Here is a 20,956-nt window from a genome sequence, read left to right as displayed (position 1 = left end):
TTATGTTTTTCTTTGTTTTCTGTGCCGCTCTCGACGTCGACACAGAGGAGGAGCGCGGCCGAAACCTGGCCTACCGAATAGAAGAGATCCTCCCGCTGCCGACGGCAATGGTCTGGGCGGCCCCGATCCGACGGCTTCGGAGGAGATAGCTCTACAAAAAGCAGCTCTCTCGATTACTGTATATAGATTATCACACGAAAAACAGCTTGATATTCACAAATTAAGTGAATTATACATTTTTGGAAAGCTTAAGTCTCTAGGACTATGAATAATTAAGTTTCAGAACATAAAAACGTCTCTAGAACGATAGAGAGACGGTATTTTGAGATCCTTTTCTGACTGCCAGAACTCGATCTGACACCAAAATTTGGGGGACCAAAATTATGACTTCACACAAGGAACGAATCAGCTGTGCATGTGCTGATGCGCTGCTGTTCACAGCGCCATGGTTCAAAGTGTGAATCTGGTCTTCAACCACCTTAACCAACAGCACCCCAGCATCAAGTTCACCATGGACATCGAAGAAGACATCTCCATCCCCTTCCTAGATATCCTTGTCAAGAAGACTTCTTCCGGTTTCCCATCTCACCAAGTCTACCGCAAACCAACACACACTGACCAATACCTCCACTACCGCTCCCACCACCACCCGTCCGTTCGGCAATTCATTCCCAACACCCTCATCAGATGAGCCTATCAACTCAGTGACCAAGAACACCTACACAAGGAACTCAGACATGTTACCAACGCTCTCACTACCATCAACCAGTACCCCCAATGGAAGATCTGCACACAACCACCAACAAAGAAGACCACCGACAATGCCCCCACCAACCAAACTCCTGTCACCAACCCACCAACAACTGTTGTACTTCCATACATCAGCAAGACCTCCCACCAAGTACAACTTATCCTGAGATCAGTCAACATCCAAGTCAGACATCGCTCATCCAACAAGCTTCACTCCATTCTCCACTTCCCCAAGGACAATCAAAAAAAGCAACCAGGCATTTACAGCATACCATGAGAGTGCGGCAAAGTCTACATCGGGGAAACAGGCCACAACTTCAACATCAGACTCAAAGAACACAAGACCTTCCATCAACTCAGCGACTGGGAGAAATCAACCATCATGAAACACACGCAGCAAGAAGACCACCGCATCAACTGGGAACGGCAGCCACCTCATCACTTCCATCCCACAATGGCACTTCAGAAGAATCCGAGAAGCCATTGAAAGTCACAGACACAACACCGTACCTCAAGACACTGGCCTCCATGTTACGGCACATTTTGGTAAATTGCACATTTTGGTAAATTACCAAAATGTGCAAGTTACCAAAATTTTGGTAACTGCGCGTTTTAGTAAATCGACAGCACATTTTGGTAACTTTCTGCTCCTCCACAATCATCACAAAAACAAATTGTAAGTGCAGTTGGTTTTTGTCCCCACCGAATGAGTTCGGTAGCCTAAAGGCCATGTCACACCTTTCAGGGCAAGCTACGCGGGCTTTTTGCGAGTAAGGTTTTTCCAGCACGCAGGAAAATTATCTCGCCCATAGTTGCCCGGAGGTGAGCACGCAAGTCTGATTTACCCACAGCCAAGTTTTGAGCAGCACCTCGCAGGCAACTCCCACGCAGGTACTTTGCAGTCCCCGTATGCAGCCAGCGCAGCCAAGATAATGGCATTCTGTCATTTCTGCTGGCCTTCTGCCATTCCTTCAGATGAATTTCTGAGTTGTCAGCCCCCACGCGCCTGGCACGCAGGTCACACAGAACACCCGCAAGAAGAACATAACATCGCAGACCTTGTATCTACAAAATGTCAAATGTTCAGGAGAGCCAAAAAACATGGCGGCCAAAGCACTAAAGCAAATGGGATAGCCTTTCCTTTGACATGCTGTGGTGGCTTCATTTTTGGAGTAAGACAGTTGGGATTTGGACAGGACAATCACTTAACCCATTGTTTGACTATTAATCCAAAAAAAGTCATTTTCACCATAATTGCAGATACCATGTCTGGTCACCCCAGCGACGATAAGTAGCACGCATCCAGCAAGTAAGACACGGACATGCACAACTCGCCCAAATCCTTGTCCGCCCTCAGAAATTGTCTGGTGTGCTGGAAAATCCTCACATGCAACAGGCCCGCGTAGCTTGCCTGGCAAGGTGTGACAAGGCCTTAACATGGTTACGGGTAAAAAGGATTTGCGTGAGCACCTCGGGGCGACTACGGGTGAGATACGTGCTAGGTACTGTTATGTGCAGGTCATCTGCGGGGACCTCAGGGTAGTAAAAATTGTTCTTTGCAAGTCTCACGCAAGGCTTGCTAGGAAAGATGTGACACGGTCTGTAAGGCCTGTAAGGCCATGTCACACCTTTCTGGGCAAGCTACACGGGCTTGTTGCAAGTAGGGATTTTTCAGCATGCAGGAAAATTTTCTGCAAGCGGACAAGAATGTTTACAAGCTTCGCACTTGTGTCTTATTTTCTAGACGCGTGCTACTTACCTTCTACTTGCGTGTATTCCATTAGACCTGCGTGAGAACTTTGAAACCTATCCGTTTTCTGTTACGAGTGACTTATGGGTACTGCGAAGTACCTGCGTTGGAGTTGTCTGCGAGGTGCTGCCGGTAAGGGTCTCCTAACTGGTGTTCTGCGTGTACCCCGTGACTCACTCGGAACATATTTTGAACATGCTTAAGGCCTTGTCATACCATATATATGGGGAAGTTTGACTTGCAGGGAAGCAAATTTGCTACCCGGAGCTCTTCGCAGTTGGTCCGCACCTGACAGTACCTAGCGCGTATCTCACCCATATTTGCCCGGAGGTGCGCACGCAAGTCCGATTTACCCGCAGGCAAGTTTACAGCACGACCAAAACTTTTTCCTGGTGAGTCGTGGGGATTGCCCATAGAGGTACACGCAGAGCGCCAGTAGGAGGCCCTAAGCGGCAGCACCTCGTAGGCAACTCCCACGCAGGTTTTCCGCAGTCCCTGTATGTGGCCAAAATAATGACATTCTGTGGTACTTCTGCCATTCCTTCAGAGGAATTCCTTCACTGAGTTGTCAGCCCCACACACCTGGCACACAAGTCACACAGCATACCCGCACGAAAAGCAATCACAATAGCTCACTCGAGCCTTCAGCTCGGATGAGCTAAATAAGTGTCTTGCCTGTCTTTACTGCAGGACTATATCACCTTAACTCCTTGACCGTATTATAAATCTCAAGCCCATCCATGGGTTTTTGGTTCAGTTACCAAAATGTGCAGGTAAATCCACTTTTAACTGCACATTTTGGTAACAGTTGATCCCGTCAGGTATAGGTGCACTATCAGCACATTTTGGTAAATTACCAAAATATGCAGTTACCAAAATGTGCCGTAGCACTCCACATCAACAACATCTGGTTCCCGGTTCTATGCAACGAGACCATCTCAACCCGCCCTCTGCCCAACAAAGCTCCCATCGCCGCCAATTCACCAGAGACCCGGCCTGCCACACCCTCAACATGCATCACTACTTCCCGCTACAACCTCTGCCAACTAACACGACATGTACTACCCCAACCAGTCTACACCCATGTCCGCATACGCACTGCGACCGCCACCTGGGCTACACCCAGGTCCGCATTACACCTACTTATACTCCTGCACTGCCAACCTCCACTCGTTCCCGAGGACAGACAGTCATCTGTCCAAAACGTCAAGATTTCTCTCCTTGCTCCTTACTCTCCTGTGGTTCACAGTCCTTTTTAGAACTATCACATTCTCAAGAAAGAATACTTCTATTCTCGCTCACTCTCTTTCTCGCTTCTTCCTCATTAATCATCTCCTATCTCCTCTCCTTCCGACAGTCCTTTTCAGGACTAACACATGGTGAACCGCAAACCCAGTGTATGTTATGTACACCACCATGCAAACTTCTTCCTTCAAAGATCATCTAGATTGACAGAGTACAGCAAATACTTACTGTTAGCGTGTACAGTAGGAGCAGCGAGCAAGCGTGCGAGTACTTGTACGTTGTAGCCGGACTGAGATAAACCAATACCGTGGACTTGTAAACCAGTCATTATGATTTTTCGATATTGCAGTGCATTGTGAGATTGACCCGACTCACCCGCCAAACTCAAGAAATGATTGTACTGAGTCTACCAAAAAATCATCTGCTCACTCACATCACTTCCTTATAAAGATTGCCCTCTGAAACACTTAAAATTCCATGATGTACCCAAGCTACAATACGAAATGGAAAGAATCTTTTAATCTCACATGAAAACTGATGCAAAATAAGGCGTGACAGATTTAATATAGCGAGCGTTCGGCCGCGTGGGGAATGCTCGCGTTCCTCCTTTTGTTAGGGGACGCCCCTATTCCTCCTGCGTGCAGAATGGGGGGTTTAATCCCTCTATTCATCACCCTAATGAGGGCGTTCCTTGGACGCAACAGAACGGGCTTGCTCACAAGTCGCATTCATGGCGTTCCTCTCCGCTTTAGGAACGCAAGGATTATCCCAACCACGTGCTTTCCGCGCACAGCTTCATCTTTGAAAAGAACAATTTGCGCCGGCAAGTGCACAATTCACGGTGGACGCCAGAATTCCACATCGTTCTTGCAAGTTAAAATAAATCGCGTGGCAAAAACGAGTGAGAGAAATCGCGCACTTCAGACAGTTTGCGATTGCGACTCCACATGCTCGCATACGCTACGGAGTAACATTGCACGAGTTCGCAAAATTCTCACGACTCGCAGTTTCCAAGCGTCATGAACAGGATTGGTATTCCAAAAGTTTTGCCAAAGTTTTGCGATTATTCACAAGCAATAATTCACAAGCGAGAAGTTGCATTCTGGTTTACTTTTCGATGACATTAGTCAAGGCTCGACACTTACGAGGCCACCAAAAACGCGCGTTGGGCCACCGAAATTTCAGAAATTAAGATTTTGGTACGATCGGGCCACCAAAAAAGTCGGATGTTTGCCTTTACTTTCGAAAATGAACAGCGGTAACAATCGGCTCCGTAAGATGCTAAAATAGATGTCAGATGTTTACTCTTAATTTTGGAAATGAATAACGGTAATATTCGACTCCGTATGATACTAAAATAAATGTCGGATGTTTGCTTATACTTTGGGAAATTAATAACGGTAAGAGTCAGCTCCGTACGGTGCTTAAATTAATGTCAGATAATTGATTTTGCCTTCGGAAATGAATAAGGATAACATTCGGCTCCGGAAGATGGTGAAATAATTGTCGAATGTTTGCTTTGACGTTCAGAAATGAATAATAATGATATTCAACTCTGTATGATGATAAAATAAATTTCTGATGTTTGCTTTTATGTTCGAAAGTAAATAGCAATAACATTCAGCTCCGGAAGATGCTAAAATAAATGTCGAATGTTTCCTTTGACGTTCGGAAATGAATCAGAGTAATATTCAATTCCGTATGGTGATTAAATAAATGTCGGATATTTGCTTTACTTTCGAAAGTAAATAGCAATCACATTCGGCTCCAGAAGATGCCAGAATAAATGTCAGATAATTGCTTTTACTTTTGGAAGTGAATGGCAGTAACATTCTGCTCAATACCATGCTAAAACAAATGTCGGATTTGTTATTCCACACTGCTCGATTGATCAAAAAAACTCTTACGATTCACTAAAGTTTGTTATTATGCTGAAGGTTCGCTTTTCTTTTTTATATAAGTTTCGAAATTTCGGACGTTATATAGCTGATACGAAAACGAAGTTTCTTACCACGAATATGATAATTTCTTTACAGATAAACGACCCACCTTTTTTTCCATTTTCGGATGAATGAACCATCTGAATATTTTTTTTTTCCCGGAATGATGAATATCGTGCAAAGAAGTAAACGATGTCACGTTCAGAAATAAACCCATATATTCCCGTCACAGGAAAAGATTCGGCGTTTTTAATTTTCTTTTAGCCAAAAATGACATAAGTTTCGTACCATGCACGTAATTCATTCTCACATTTACGAACCTTCGGAATAATGCCACAAATGGTATTAACGAGCCCTAATACAATTTTGGACTAACACATTACATAAGGCATATCAAATTTGCGTGTTTTGCGGGTTAAGCAAAAAGAACCATCGGATTTACGAACCTTATTCTTCTTTCGGAATAATGAACATAAGGCAAAGGAAATAACGATGCCATAATAGGAATTCAAATTATTTTCTTGCCTCAAAGATTTTCCATACTTATTTTCCGAACTACTAACCCCCAATGCCAGACTAAAAATCCGAAAATTAAATAAGCTCTGCTTTCTGATGTTTTGTTAATCCCAGAAATTAAAAGGAACAAGTTGTGTTATTCGTTTTCAGAGTAACGTAATTAATTTAATATCCCGATAAATGCACCCTTAGAATCACAAAATTCGTGCAGTTTCGGATTAATGAATCGTATTTATTTTTCACATTAACGAATATCAATATGGCAGAGGGAATTTTCGAGAATATTATAGCGAATCTTATTTAACTTTCGCATTACAAGAACCTTACAGGTGCAACGAACATCAAAATATAAGAACGATGTCAAACTAAAAATTGAAACTGTATAGTTGCTTCAAGAATTTTACCTCCCGTCTATATTGCTTTTCCGATCTAAATCTAAAAATGAAATAAAACAAAACAAAACAAAACACGATGAAACGCGCTATTATTGCCGAACATAGAATACATCCCCATAGGTGGAACAAAATAACAACAGAAAAAGATGCAGAGAGAGAATGATGGGCGGGAGAATGGTCTAGGAGGTCGAAGATCTTTTGTGTGTGTGTATGTGTGTGGAATTGAATATTACATGTACATGTTGTGCACAGAAATCTGTCAAAGTCTGTCAAAGTGTGTCAGAGTCACGAGAAATCAAGTTTTAGTTATGCCTATAGATATAAATGTGGATTCTACAGACTCTAAAGCTACGTTTACACCATGTTCCCGGCGGCCACGTTGTATTTGCCTGAGATGCAGTGCGCTGTGGGTATACTAATGCAGTTGAGACATTCTCCTGTTCCCCCCCCCCCCCCCCACCTTCGCATTCTAAGTCTTGTTCGGATCGTTCCAGTCCTCGCCCCGGCGAACTTCTATAGCTATCACACGCTGTTCTCACGGCGTCTGATCAGGCTATAGACTATCAATATTTTCCGTCCCGTCCCGCTGCGGACCGCCTCCAAGTTTTGTTAGGGTCTATTACGTGCCGTCGTGTTTCATTGCATTCATCCCATTTTATCAAGGCATACAAAATTCCTCATTAGCACCGGGACTGCCGTGGCAATTTTTTTTTAACAGTTTAAGAATGTGACACGGCATCCACGGCAATCACGGCCTGTCACATTTGCCTATCTCGTCTCACAGCGTTGTTTCACGTCCGTCCCATTTTGTCCGTGATGGCCTGAAATGTGACTGCCGTGGTTGCCGTGAACATGTGTAAACGCGGCTTTTAGCTTTACATAATCCAATTCCACATCCCTTTAAACCTTAAATACGAATATTTGTACGCTATTGTCAGTAGTTCACTTTCTAAAAAGCAAAAACAAACAAACAACCAAACAAACGAACGAACAAGTAAACAAACAAAACCATGACAATCTCTTAAAATTCAGGTTCTGTTTCCGTTCAAGCTCACAACCTGATTCTTTCCCTAAACGAAACAATACAGCAGTCGTTCTTTATAGCGACGCACGACGGCGTTTACGCTCCTCCTCTGTCACTTCATAAGGCGAAAGCATTCTATATGAGGAGTCAAAGAAAATCATCCAATTATAAGACGGTATCTATCATCGACCAATACGGCAGCCTGATGTGAACTTCGGTGTGTTTGTGTCCGTGCCGCAAAATGAATACGTCGGTGCGCTTTTGTGTGTCGGGTGCATCTTTAGCAAGGAGCTACAAGTTTTGTTGCTTGTAGCTCCATGGCTGTTATTGCTGCCCCAAAACAAGGGAAGCAGAAGAAAAAGGGCATACCTGCTATTAAGAAAAGCCTCTTTTAAACAAGGATGTTTCTTGCTGCTATTCCCTTCCGATTGTAAAAACTAAAAAGGGTGCTTTATAAGCAATTATGAATACCTGAATTGAAAGGACCAGAGGATACCCATTCTGTAGGCGACGTAAAAAGCATAGGAAAGCCAATTGAGACAATTGGTGCTGGTCAGTCGTCTGCCGAGATCATGGTAATTGCATAGTGGTACAACAGTACTGTAAACCATCAAAATTAATGTATACACACGAATGTAACATTGATACATATCTTTCTCATAATCTGTCACTTTGAAACACTGCATAAAATATGAAGTACCACTGACTTGGTTACTCAACTCAGCATGACATTAAAGCTGTCTAGTATCACATTATTGTGTTACGGGGGGGGGGGGGGGGGCGTTTAATAAATCTGTTTGTACAGTTACGAACAACTTACGAGCGACTGGTGATCAGTTCTGATGTGCTATACTTACAGGGATGCCAGTTTTCCGGCAATAGCCGGAATTCCGGCTTTTTCATATTTTGGTGTCCAATTTCCGGCTTCGTGATATTATTTCCGTCTGTGTGGGAAAGCCGGAAAACACGAGAAAGGAACAAAGAAAGAAAGAAAGAAAAACGAAAAAATATGATCATCTAAACTTACGGGACATTCACTTTCACGATTTCCGTAGTATGTTTCGCATATACATGGGCATGAGAATATCACAAAACGACTGTCATGCAAAACTAGCGCGATGTTGCTGCTGCTAGCTGGGACATCTGTGCATGCATGAACACACGTGCGATGATAGCGATCGAACAGTGTGTGGTGTTTCTATGCGATGTACTATGTGCATGAATCATACTGCGCTCTCGCTATAGCTACAGCGCTGAGACGGTGTGGTGAGTCGATTGAGTCAGCTGAACGAAGCAAAACTACGGATTTTACGGCACTAGGACTTCTTTATTTTTGCTACAAATTCCTTTTTTTTTTTTTCTAGAATACGACCACATTATTGTCTGGAGAGCGTTATACCAGCACGTGCGATCGCGATCGAACAACGTGTGGTGTTTCTAGGCGAAGTACTATGTGCGGTGCATGGATCATGCTGCGCTCTCGCTATAGCTACAGTGTACAGCGCTGAGAGAGTATGGTGAGTCGATCGAGTCAGCTGAAAGAAGCAAAACTACGGAGTTTACGGCACTAGGACTTCTTTATTTTGCTACAAATTCATTTCTCTGGATTAGATTTGAGGGAAGAAGAGCCCTCAGAAATGCTCAGATTGCACCAGAGAGCATCTAAGAACCCCAGAGCTTCCAGGGCCCTTGAGCGGGCCCTGGACCCCGGCCGAAGGGACTTCGCGCTTTGCGCTCGTGATGTGCGCTTCGCGCACATCAATTTCGTTCACAAAAAAAATTTCCGGCCCAAGAGCAATTTGCCACTGGCATCCCTGTACTTATCAGAATTTCCATAATTCAGCACAAGAACTTATCATCAGTCACTCGTAAGTCGTTCGTATCTTTACGAACAGCTTTATGACCCCCCCCCCTTCACTGCGTTTCAAGCAGTGGAATATAATTATATCCTAACAAAATATAATAAGATTAAGGCATTTCGTTTTCTAGTTCACGAACTTTCGGAATAACTTTTTTATTTTGTGTGTGTGTGTGTTCTTGAATATTCATCAAAACGAACTTAATTGCATTCTATGTGATTAACGAAATTTTGGAATAATTAATTGCAGACAGAGATGAAAATGACCGTTACTGTTTCTTGCATATTTCTCACTTTTTATGTTCACAACGATGTTCCTCGCTTTGTGATTACGTTTGGTCCATCCATCGCGTTTCCCGCAAGCTTGAAAAAGGAGCTAAAATTCACGCAAGGAGACGGGTTTTCTTCCACGAGAGACAAATCATTTGTAGAAGATGCACCGTCCTTCCCGCCTGTTATAAAGATAACCTATCATACACTATATACGGCTAGCACTGTATGTAGTACTGAAGAAATTTTTCCTGGTGAGAGTCGGTAGACTTATCCGTTCCAAGCGCGGGTAAATTAGTAAGTCTTCTCTCAGGACATTAGGTTTTACCCAGAACTTTACGGAATCCGCATATCGTCTTGCTGACCTATAAGAAAATAAGCCCAAACATTACATTTTGCCAGTTAACAAATAGCCAGGTTAATTATTGTTGCACAAGTTGTCATTATAATACGCTTTGCAAAAAGTAGGCTTACTTTCAATCTTCACTGATGAGCTCTAAACAGCCCATTACATAACCAGGGAAGAGGGATAATTACATTGAATAGTTTAAATGAGTTTTCTTAACCCGTTCCTCCCATAATTCTCCAAGAGCCAGAAATGCTCAAAAGCGAGATTCTCTTTGCAGGTCGACTTGAGAATGGACAGGTTGGTATTCCTCCTGTGCGGAAACAGTCAAGCTGTAGGCCTATTATGACAGTATCCCCTTTCCATGGTCAACTACAATACCATGTGCCATCAAACAATGAAAGTATCGATCGGGCACCAGGTATAGGTATGAATAGACATTGCGCTAATGGGCTCACAAACTCTTTTGTTGTACACAAGAATATTGTCACTGGAGGCAAGTATCTACTGAGCTGAGCCTCTATCGCTGTGTACATCTTAATTCGAGTTTTATTGCGAAAGAAGCACATATACGCGAAGTTAGTAACGGCAATGCACAAAACACAAAAATCTTGAGAGCTTTTGAAAGAGCGGGATCCGAAACATGGACCCGTTTCTATAAAAATAGACACTGTACGTTTTAAATTTGATATGAAAAAAACAAACGCATATTCCCCAAAGTGCATGCAAATTTGCGATTTAAATTGAAGTGCGTTGCTGTGAAGATATGCGTGTGAATTCGTATGATTCTGTCGAGATAATTTTTCAGTGCCGACTGAGTTGAAAGAGGATGTGTGATTTTCCTTCCCTAAGTCGCCATATTTTTATTCGTTTTGCTTACATTTCTATTGCCATACTCTGAAAATGAATTGTTCTCGCGCTCCGATTCGCAACATTACCGCTCTGTGATGTACGGCGCGGGCCAGTCTGAAATAAAAACAAGAAAAATTGTTAATCCGGAAACGACATCTTTCGGATTACTAACCTTCGTAAAGATAAACATCTCTCCATCGTCGAACTTATTTAACTTTGGACTGAGATTTAAACCTTCGGAATAGCGAACTACAGTAACAATAATTTGCTACTGTTTTTTTCATCGACATTTCGTGAAGCACGATGCGTTTCGGTAGTTTGAAACGTGTTAATGTTGCGATGTCTTTCCCCTGCTAGTGCAGACTAAGTTCAATCATGGCGAAAGTTCCGTTACGAAATAAAAAATGATTCAAGTCTTTTCAACAATAACACGCTTCGGTTTATAGTTTTTATGCGTTTAAACGCAGTTTTTAGTTTCGTACAAAAACCGCAAGTCTTTTCTGCAACGCTCTTGCGTTTTAGATACAGCGTTGCTTGTGATTTGATGGACTTGCATTTGACTATTAGAATTAGTGTTTAAACGCAATTGAGTTTAAGTTTCTTATACAATTTTCTAGTGTCGGATGATTATGAAATGCAAGTCTTTTCAGCGTTCCGTGTTTGATGGACTTGCATTTGATTTTGGGGGTTGCGTTTAATTCTTAATTTTGCGTAAGAAGTAAAAAATAATGCAGGTCTTTTCAACAATAACTCACTTCCGTAGATGTTTAGAGATGCGTTTAAACGCAGTTTCTTATAATTTCGTACAAAAAGTATGTCTTTTCTGCAATGCTCTTGCGTTTAAATACAGCGTCGCGTGTGATTTGATGGACTTGCATTGGATTTTTAGAATCGCGTTGAAACGCAACTGAGTTTTAAAGAAGTTCCCTACAATTTTCAAGTTTCGTATATCAAACGCAAGTCTATTCAGCGTTCCGCGTGATGACATGGACTTACAATTGCATTTGATTTTCAGAGCTGCGTTTAATTTTTAATTTTGCATACGAAAAAAAAAACCAAAATAATGCAAGACTTTTCAACAATAACGCACCTCCGTAGATGTTAAGAGATGCTTTTAAACGCAGTTTCTCTATAGTTTCTTATGAAAACCTCAAGTCTTCCCTGCAACGCTCTTGCGTTTGAATACAGCGTTGCGCGTGATTGATGGACTTCATTTGATTTTTAGAGTTGCGTTTCAACGCAATTGAGTTTCAGGTTCATACAACTATTTTCTAGTTTCATACTATATCAAACGCAAGCCTTTTGGCAGCAACGCACTTGCGTTTATGTGCAAAGTTGCTCGTGATTTGATACACCTGCATTTAATTTTCAGCTGCATTTAATTACATGTAGTTGCATTTGATTAATTTTCTAAAAACGGGCCCAGGTTTCTATTAACGCTTCGGAATAATTAACGTTAGAATATTCGGATAAACAGAAACACCTACACGTGTATTTCATGTTCTGATAATGATTTTCTACTAGGACCTTTATGTGTACAAAGTTTTTGCGTTTTGAGAATAACGAGCAGAAAAGGGGGAAAGTGAACTGCTTTGGGTAGCCAACTACATGTAATTCTCCAATGTAAATGAATGTATGCCCTTTCATTTCTGGCGTACAAGACAATATGGACGCATGGCGCGAACGCTACCACGCCATACACTAGGGAATTACCGATTAGAAATGCAGCGAATCAGAGCGGGAAAACAATTTATTCTTTTTTAAGAGAATGGCGATAAGATTTTGAGCGAAAAATTATGTCGACTTAGACGAGGGAATAAACACGTATTTCAGCTCAGTTGGCACTAAAAAATCAGGTCGACTTACGCGAGTTGTGGACTTATAAATGTCGACTAAGACGAAGAAATTTTCAAGGAATAACAAGACAAAAATCGGGACTTTTTTATCGTGTCGACTTAAGCAATGTCGAGGTTTACTGTACTAAAGCTCCTCCATAGTTTCAGCAGAGCCAGATGTGTATGTACCTCCCTGGTTTCAGGAAGGAGGTACTAGGCGAGCTCGCCTGGTACCTCCTTGGTTTCAGGTGCAGGGAGCTCTCATCAGCTAGCTCTCGCCAACTACAGCACGTGTCTCCAACAGCATGCACGTATCACACAGCACAGGGTTACTAATACATGTACTATACATAGCCCCTCTTCCCTCCCAGGCAGGCCCCATGCAATTGACACGATGTTTGCGACCCATTCAGCGCGTACGCAAATTCCTTTACCCTGCGGTTTTTGCCTGGCGGCAAACCTGCTTTGAAGTTCCTGGAAATTTCCACCAGCTTGTTGCCTGGCTGGCACGGCCATGGGTGTCAAGTTTCCGTCAATCTACCTAGCTATTGTGAATGTTTTTCTTATACACTTGTCACTTCATTACATACATTTTGCTTCACCTGAGAAGCTGCTTACAAGAGTGGTCTCACGCTCATGTAAGGGGAACAAATACTATATTTCGGATACTATTTCAGATACTTCTTGATTACGCCTCTCATCGACGCAAATTAAGGTAATCACAGCGTTACTAACGCGTAATAGTGCAATGCCTTTCGTGGTTTCATTTGTTTGCTAGACAAAGGGAAGACTTAATCCGGGCGTTCCCGAACGCTGGCTACATGGAGCGATGGCTTCGTGGTCGATTGGGTGCAGTGAAGTTGACGCTATTGTGTTCGAAACAAAGGCACTAAACAAAAGACTTTTAAGCTGGCGTTCCCGGAACGCGGACGGCATGGGCGCATGCCAGGCTCGTGCCAAACTGGCTACTTAACAGATAAGAAGGCATGCTGGACGCGGGCGAACGCTCGTGAGATAAAATCTGTCACGCCTAAGTAATTCAGTTCTGTTTGTCATCATTTCAGCATCTATTGTGAAAGTTCACATGATTTGTAGGACTTTACCACACAGCATGACATCACAATGGCGCATCACAAGCCACACCTACAATTTCCTTTTTAGGGGGCAGGGCATTGCTAGCATGAAATCCTCGAAATCTGGGTCGTATTTTTCATTTAAGGGCTCAAATCTGAGATTTCCAAAGGAATAAAATTTTGCTGGCCCTTTAACTTCCTGGAAATGAAGCTGAGTGAAGCTCATACATTTTCCTGCTGTTTCACTCCTTGCATGTGAAAAGAAAACATCAGGAAGACAAGTAGTACAAGTTTCTCTGTCCTTGAGTGAATTGTATTCATAATTTTCTTCGGCCACATCACTTTTAAGCTGACTCAAATTTAGGACCTACAATTGTATAAATCATTTCACCGCAACTGCATGCAGCGCAGAAGACAACATATAATCATCATTACCTTTGAAATTAATTATTATTTTTTAAGTTTTTGTATTAAATATAGCAATTTCCCTCTGTCTCAAATGCAAGAAAAACATGCAAAATACAGCTCAGACAGCACCAGAGAGCATCTAGAACCCAGAGCTTCCAGGGCCCTTGAGCGAGCCCTGACCCCAGCTGCAATGACAAGCACTCAGCACACTTACAATTTTCGTAATATTCTCACATTTGGAGTTTGCAACATGCTCAAATTTCAAGTTGTAGACAACCCTGTGATTCGACGTGGACATCATTTGTTTCATTTTTCTGACAAGAATGATTCCTCCACTTATACAGATGCCACCAAGGATAAAAAACACATTTACCTACCTAGAAAATAGTCTTTTGTAATCATTTTTACCATTTCACAGAAATTTCCAAACAAATTGCACCGTACCATACTACATGTCGTCACAGGAAGAAGCTCTGTCATTGGATTCTCAGAGCAGGAAATATACTGTGAAATATTACTTCACAGGATCAGAAAATAAGAACAAATCACTTTTAAAAAAATGTCAAGCATGTTTAGCACTTAAGTGCTAAAACATGTAATCCCAGTTATGATGTGACATTATGTTATTGCAAATCTAAGGCAAACTACTTTATGTGGCGTACAGTTGTAATTTCAGCTTGGTCATGATCAAGGCCTCATTACCATTAATGCTCTCTTTTATCTCACATATGGGACCAGTGTATTTTCATTCATGAGAGTTGTGTGATGAAATATTAGCCTTAGTTTCAACTATCTGCTATTAACTTCTCTCTGTTCTTCACAGAAAGCCACCCAGGATCCTACTGTTGTCGCCTTCATGGTGGAGCCAATACAGGGGGAAGCAGGGGTCAATGTTCCCAATCCAGGTTATATCCAAGGAGTGCGAGAAATTTGTAACAAGCACAATGTAAGCAAAAATCATGGGCCTTGTTCATACTGTGCCATCATGTGGTTATTCTTTTGTTTGATTAACCATCCAACTTCACTGTCACAGGACAGAATTCTCTCTTGTTCCTTTAATAGATTGTTTGAAGACCTTTTTTTTTTTAAAAACAGGAATTATAAGGTATGCCAAAGAGACAAACTTGTATAGGTTAACTATTGCATACACACTATAGAGTTGTTGCAATAGAGTGACACTATTTTAAAGGGAAGCAGTCCTGAGATTTTCACTGTACTGATAATTAAGAAGAGTAAAAAATATAACCTTTCACCAATTTATACGCGTGGACATCAAAAATTGTCTCCGTACACGATTTTTTAAAAATAATTCCTGCAAGCGATCATGTAAGAGCCTGCCAAAAGGTGCAACGTCATTGATGCCCTACTCTCAAGTTGACAGCCGTGCCTCAGAAAACCAATTTAAGTGTTCAAAATGATCATATCTGATTTTTTCATAAATGTGACAATATGTGGTTTTATTATTTCAAACAAAATATTTCAAGCTTATTTATATATACAATTAATATAAAAATAAATAGTAAACATGTATTTATAAATAACTAGGGATGACGAGTAGAACACCGCTGGAAAGAGTTGTGCATCGATGACGTATGACTCTCCGCCAAGACTTGCTCATTTGCAGAGTCACACTTTTTTAACCGAAATGTACGAGCTTATTTGGTGATTTGAAAGTTTGTTTTTTATGAAAGTAGTTCATTGGAGGTACCAACAACAACATATTTTTTTAAATTTTGTGAGGACTGCGTCCCTTTAATAGTGATGTAGTGTAATGAATTATTTTTTTGCCTCCGCCACGAAGTGGTGCCGGAGGCATTATATTTTCGGGTTGTCCGTCCGTCCGTCCGTACGTCCGTCCGCTTTCGTTTACGCGATAACTTGAGTAATATTGACTGGAATTTTACCAAACTTGGTAAACTTGGTATAAAGTATGATGGGGCAATTATTTGATAAGTTTTTGGGTGAAATCGGCCAAAGGTCAAGGTCAAATCATGAAATTGTACTCGTTTTTGCGATAACTCAAGACTGGATCAAGCAAATTTCACCAAACTTTGTCTGAGGATGATGTATGATAGGACAATTACTTGATTAGTTTTTTAGTGAAATTGGACAGAGGTCAAAGGTCAAAGATCAAGGTCAAACCCTAAAATTTATCTGTTTACATGATAACTCAAAACTGGATGAAGCAGCTTTCACCAAACTTGGTCCAAGGATGATGTATGATGGGACAATTAGTTGAGTAGATTTTAATGACATTGGCAAGAGGTCAAAGGTCAAAAGGTCAAGGTCAAATGCTAAAAATGTTGCTGTTTCCCCCATATCTATGCAATGCCCAAAGGTATTTTCTTGAAACTTGGTGTAGACATGTACTACTGCGTAAAGATTCTCCAGAGAGAGTTTCATGTCAGAAGGTCAAAGGTTTAAAGGTCAAAGGTTAGGTGAAAATGTTGAATATCACTTTTCTCGCAATTGGTTCAATGTATCTTTATGGAACTTGGTACATATCTAGGGAATTTAGGAGTCATAAGTCAATAGTCAGGGGGTCAAAGGTCAAGGTCAACTCCTCAAAATTTTACTATTTCCCTCATATACTAGTATGCAATGCTTGCATTATTAGTTTTAAAACTTAATATATACATGCATTACCTAATGGAGATTCTCCGGGAAATTTCCAGCCAGAAGGTCAAAGGTCAAAGGTTAAGGGTCAAAAGCCAGGTTTCAATGCCCCCCCCCCAAAAAAAAAAAAAAAAAAAAATCATTTTGTACTGTAATTACACTCTTTCTTCATACCTTGGAAATTACTCAATGCATAAACTTATAAAAGGGTCCGTCAGAATTCAAGTAAAAATTCTCAATTCCCAAAATATGTGTACCTGCACTCGTAGCCAATTATAGCAAACCCAGTTCAAGGAAAATGAACATTCAAGACATTTCTGACAAACCTGTCATTTCAATAATTTGCCAGTTATGTGAAACTGTCATCACACATTGTGAAGACATTGTACTATACACCTATTGGGATAATCGTGCATTATGGCGGAGGCATCAGTCACCATAGCGACATTTCTAGTTCTACTATGGATCTGATTTCCAAAAGTAAGTGTATCCTATTACAAAACAGTTTTTATTCAATTGCCCCAAGTGCATTAATTAAGATAAAAATCTCCTAGTGGATAAATGAAATGCTGATTTTAGCTGTAATTGGTATTCCTTCAAAAATAAGCCTCATACTTTATACAATTCTCCCTATCGCACATAGCCGATATCAAGCGATATCACCCTGCGATACCAATATCAGATCGATCGCTCTTAGGACATTTTCTTCCACTCTTGCGATTCTCGAAAATCGTACAAGAGATCCTACATACTGTAGGATCTCTAATTATACATTCCTTTCTTGAAATGTCTTGAACATACACATGAGTTTGACATCAGGTTGAAATTTTCTTTCCTGCAAAGCAGAGTTTTCCACGCTCTCTACTGAACTTTGTCTGTTGGGAACTCCACCCACGTCATGTCTTTCATCCATGGATATTTTCAATAATTTTGTTGTTTGGCATCATCGGTCCAGCATTTCCATATTTCCTGAGCCAAAGGCTAAAGTGAGCTATTGCGATTGCTCTTCGTCCGGCGTCCGGCGTGTGTCATTCGTAAACTTTTGTAAACTTTTTACATTTTCATCTTCTTTGTTAGAACCCCATGACCAATTTCCACCAAACTTGGCAAGTAGCATATTATTATTATACCATCAAGAGGCGCCACAGTGAAGTTGCACCAAGGTTGACATTTATTTTGAAGCTCAATGCTGTTATTTAGATTACATCAACATTCAAGTTTAACCATTATTTTCCAGGTTCTATTCATTGCTGATGAAGTCCAGACTGGACTGGCTCGGACTGGTAAGCGACTCTGTGTTGACCATGAGAATGTGCGCCCAGACATGGTCATACTCGGGAAGGCTCTGTCAGGGGGCATGTATCCAGTAAGTTATTATAACTCATGAAAGCTTTTCATTTTTCTTTATATCAGACCATGCCATCTCACCTCGAGATGCCTATTCTCTCTTTAACCAAGAACTGTTCAACTGTAGCTTTTGCAATTTTTGTATTATCCTAAATGATGTCACAAACAAGAAAGAAAATGAATGGGACAATACAATTATTTGAGTGTCCTAGACTTTCATTTTAATAAGTTTGTGCTTTTCATTTTCAGGTTTTGCAAGTTTTGGTGATGACTGTGTGTAGTTTAGCAAAACATTGTAATACTAGTAAGCAACCCATTACAGAAGTCTCATTAAAATTCTATATTGTAAATGAGTGGTGGGGAGGAGAGAAATCTTTTTGAACACCCCACAACTTTTGTGGGATATCATGGGAATGGGTTTTAACCCGTATTTTGCTCATGTACACGTACTCGGTGTATTGACGCTGTGGACACACAGTGCATACTTGCATTGTATGCACAGTGGATGAGAAATGGCGTTGTTGAATGTTCCGCGTTTTCGCGAAAGTTAACTTCCGGTTATCTTCCGACCGCATCGATAGGCCTCTTTTCTGGCGGCAAATTTGACGTCATCATGTGATGACCATGAGAGATAATGAAAAAATATGAAAAATGAAAGTGCTCTCTCTGTCCGAGTTCATACATGTCATCATATTTATTGATGATGATTGAGAAATTAGTCCTCTTCCCCTACACTATACTCTACACGGTCACACTCACAGTTAGTTTTCCATATTTATTTTCACACACAATTTGCCTTTTTTCAACTTCACCCACACACACAAACCAGTTTTTTTTTTTCAAAGTGGTTTTGTGCTATACTTACTTTTTGATATCTAAGTTTCAATTTTTAGATTTATGTTGACAAGTCTATCTTGACCATTTTCTTGTTATTTCACTTTGAAGGCAGCATGTCTGCTAGTGCTGGCAGCAGTGTTAACACTAACCACACCAGCGACCCCAACACATACCAAAGTGCCCCATGCTCCACGCCGGGGTTACAGCGACCCCAACACATACGTACCGACCGTACTAGTTGCAGCGCCCCGCACCGGGGTTTAATGTTAAGGCGTGACAGATTTAATATAGCGAGCGTTCGGCCGCGTGGGGAATGCTCGCGTTCCTCCTTTTGTTAGGGGACGCCCCTATTCCTCCTGCGTGCAGAATGGGGGGTTTAATCCCTCTATTCATCACCCTAATGAGGGCGTTCCTTGGACGCAACAGAACGGGCTTGCTCACAAGTCGCATTCATGGCGTTCCTCTCCGCTTTAGGAACGCAAGGATTATCCCAACCACGTGCTTTCCGCGCACAGCTTCACCTTTGAAAAGAACAATTTGCGCCGGCAAGTGCACAATTCACGGTGGACGCCAGAATTCCACATCGTTCTTGCAAGTTAAAATAAATCGCGTGGCAAAAACGAGTGAGAGAAATCGCGCACTTCAGACAGTTAAACGATTGCGACTCCACATGCTCGCATACGCTACGGAGTAACATTGCACGAGTTCGCAAAATTCTCACGACTCGCAGTTTCCAAGCGTCATGAACAGGATTGGTATTCCAAAAGTTTTGCCAAAGTTTTGCGATTATTCACAAGCAATAATTCACAAGCGAGAAGTTGCATTCTGGTTTACTTTTCGATGACATTAGTCAAGGCTCGACACTTACGGGGCCACCAAAAACGCGCGTCGGGCCACCGAAATTTCAGAAATTAAGATTTTGGTACGATCGGGCCACCAAAAAAGTCGGATGTTTGCCTTTACTTTCGAAAATGAACAGCGGTAACAATCGGCTCCGTAAGATGCTAAAATAGATGTCAGATGTTTACTCTTAATTTTGGAAATGAATAACGGTAATATTCGACTCCGTATCAGGGGTCGCACTTAACTTTTTTTTTAACTAGCCAGGCGGACTACTTAGAATCAATTTTGACACTGAAGCAATATTTTGGCTAGCCAGACGGACCAGTTACTTCAGAATTTTATGATTTTTAGCTAGTCCGACATGATTTTGGGTGGCCAATGGCCAGCGGACCATCGCCAATTTCGAACCCTGCGTATGATACTAAAATAAATGTCGGATGTTTGCTTATACTTTGGGAAATTAATAACGGTAAGAGTCAGCTCCGTACGGTGCTTAAATTAATGTCAGATAATTGATTTTGCCTTCGGAAATGAATAAGGATAACATTCGGCTCCGGAAGATGGTGAAATAATTGTCGAATGTTTGCTTTGACGTTCAGAAATGAATAATGATATTCAACTCTGTATGATGATAAAATAAATTTCTGATGTTTGCTTTTATGTTCGAAAGTAAATAGCAATAACATTCAGCTCCGGAAGATGCTAAAATAAATGTCGAATGTTTCCTTTGACGTTCGGAAATGAATCAGAGTAATATTCAATTCCGTATGGTGATTAAATAAATGTCGGATATTTGCTTTACTTTCGAAAGTAAATAGCAATCACATTCGGCTCCAGAAGATGCCAGAATAAATGTCAGATAATTGCTTTTACTTTTGGAAGTGAATGGCAGTAACATTCTGCTCAATACCATGCTAAAACAAATGTCGAATTTGTTATTCCACACTGCTCGATTGATTAAAAAAACTCTTACGATTCACTAAAGTTTGTTATTATGCTGAAGGTTCGCTTTTCTTTTTTATATAAGTTTCGAAATTTCGGACGTTATATA

At 41.2% G+C, this 20,956-nt stretch overlaps 1 protein-coding gene across 1 annotated transcript in view; it reads left to right on the top strand.

The window, feature by feature from the left end:
* The first annotated feature begins 15,029 nt into the window (after positions 1-15,029).
* LOC139723123 (ornithine aminotransferase, mitochondrial-like) overlaps positions 15,030-20,956 on the top strand; it is a 106,760-nt gene continuing 100,833 nt past the window's right edge. The window contains exons 1-2 of the mRNA XM_071634391.1: positions 15,030-15,208; positions 18,116-18,244. Coding sequence (XP_071490492.1) covers positions 15,119-15,208; positions 18,116-18,244 — 219 coding nt within the window. The 5' untranslated portion in view covers positions 15,030-15,118. The remainder of the gene's footprint in view (positions 15,209-18,115; positions 18,245-20,956) is intronic.

Source organism: Diadema antillarum, unplaced genomic scaffold, assembly GCF_040938485.1.
Source record: "Diadema antillarum isolate AM-2024a unplaced genomic scaffold, OU_Dant_1.0 scf00000181, whole genome shotgun sequence".
Taxonomy (NCBI): Eukaryota; Metazoa; Echinodermata; class Echinoidea; order Diadematoida; family Diadematidae; genus Diadema; species Diadema antillarum.
Note: the sequence above shows the minus strand (reverse complement) of the source record. Positions and strands in the feature narration are given on the sequence as shown.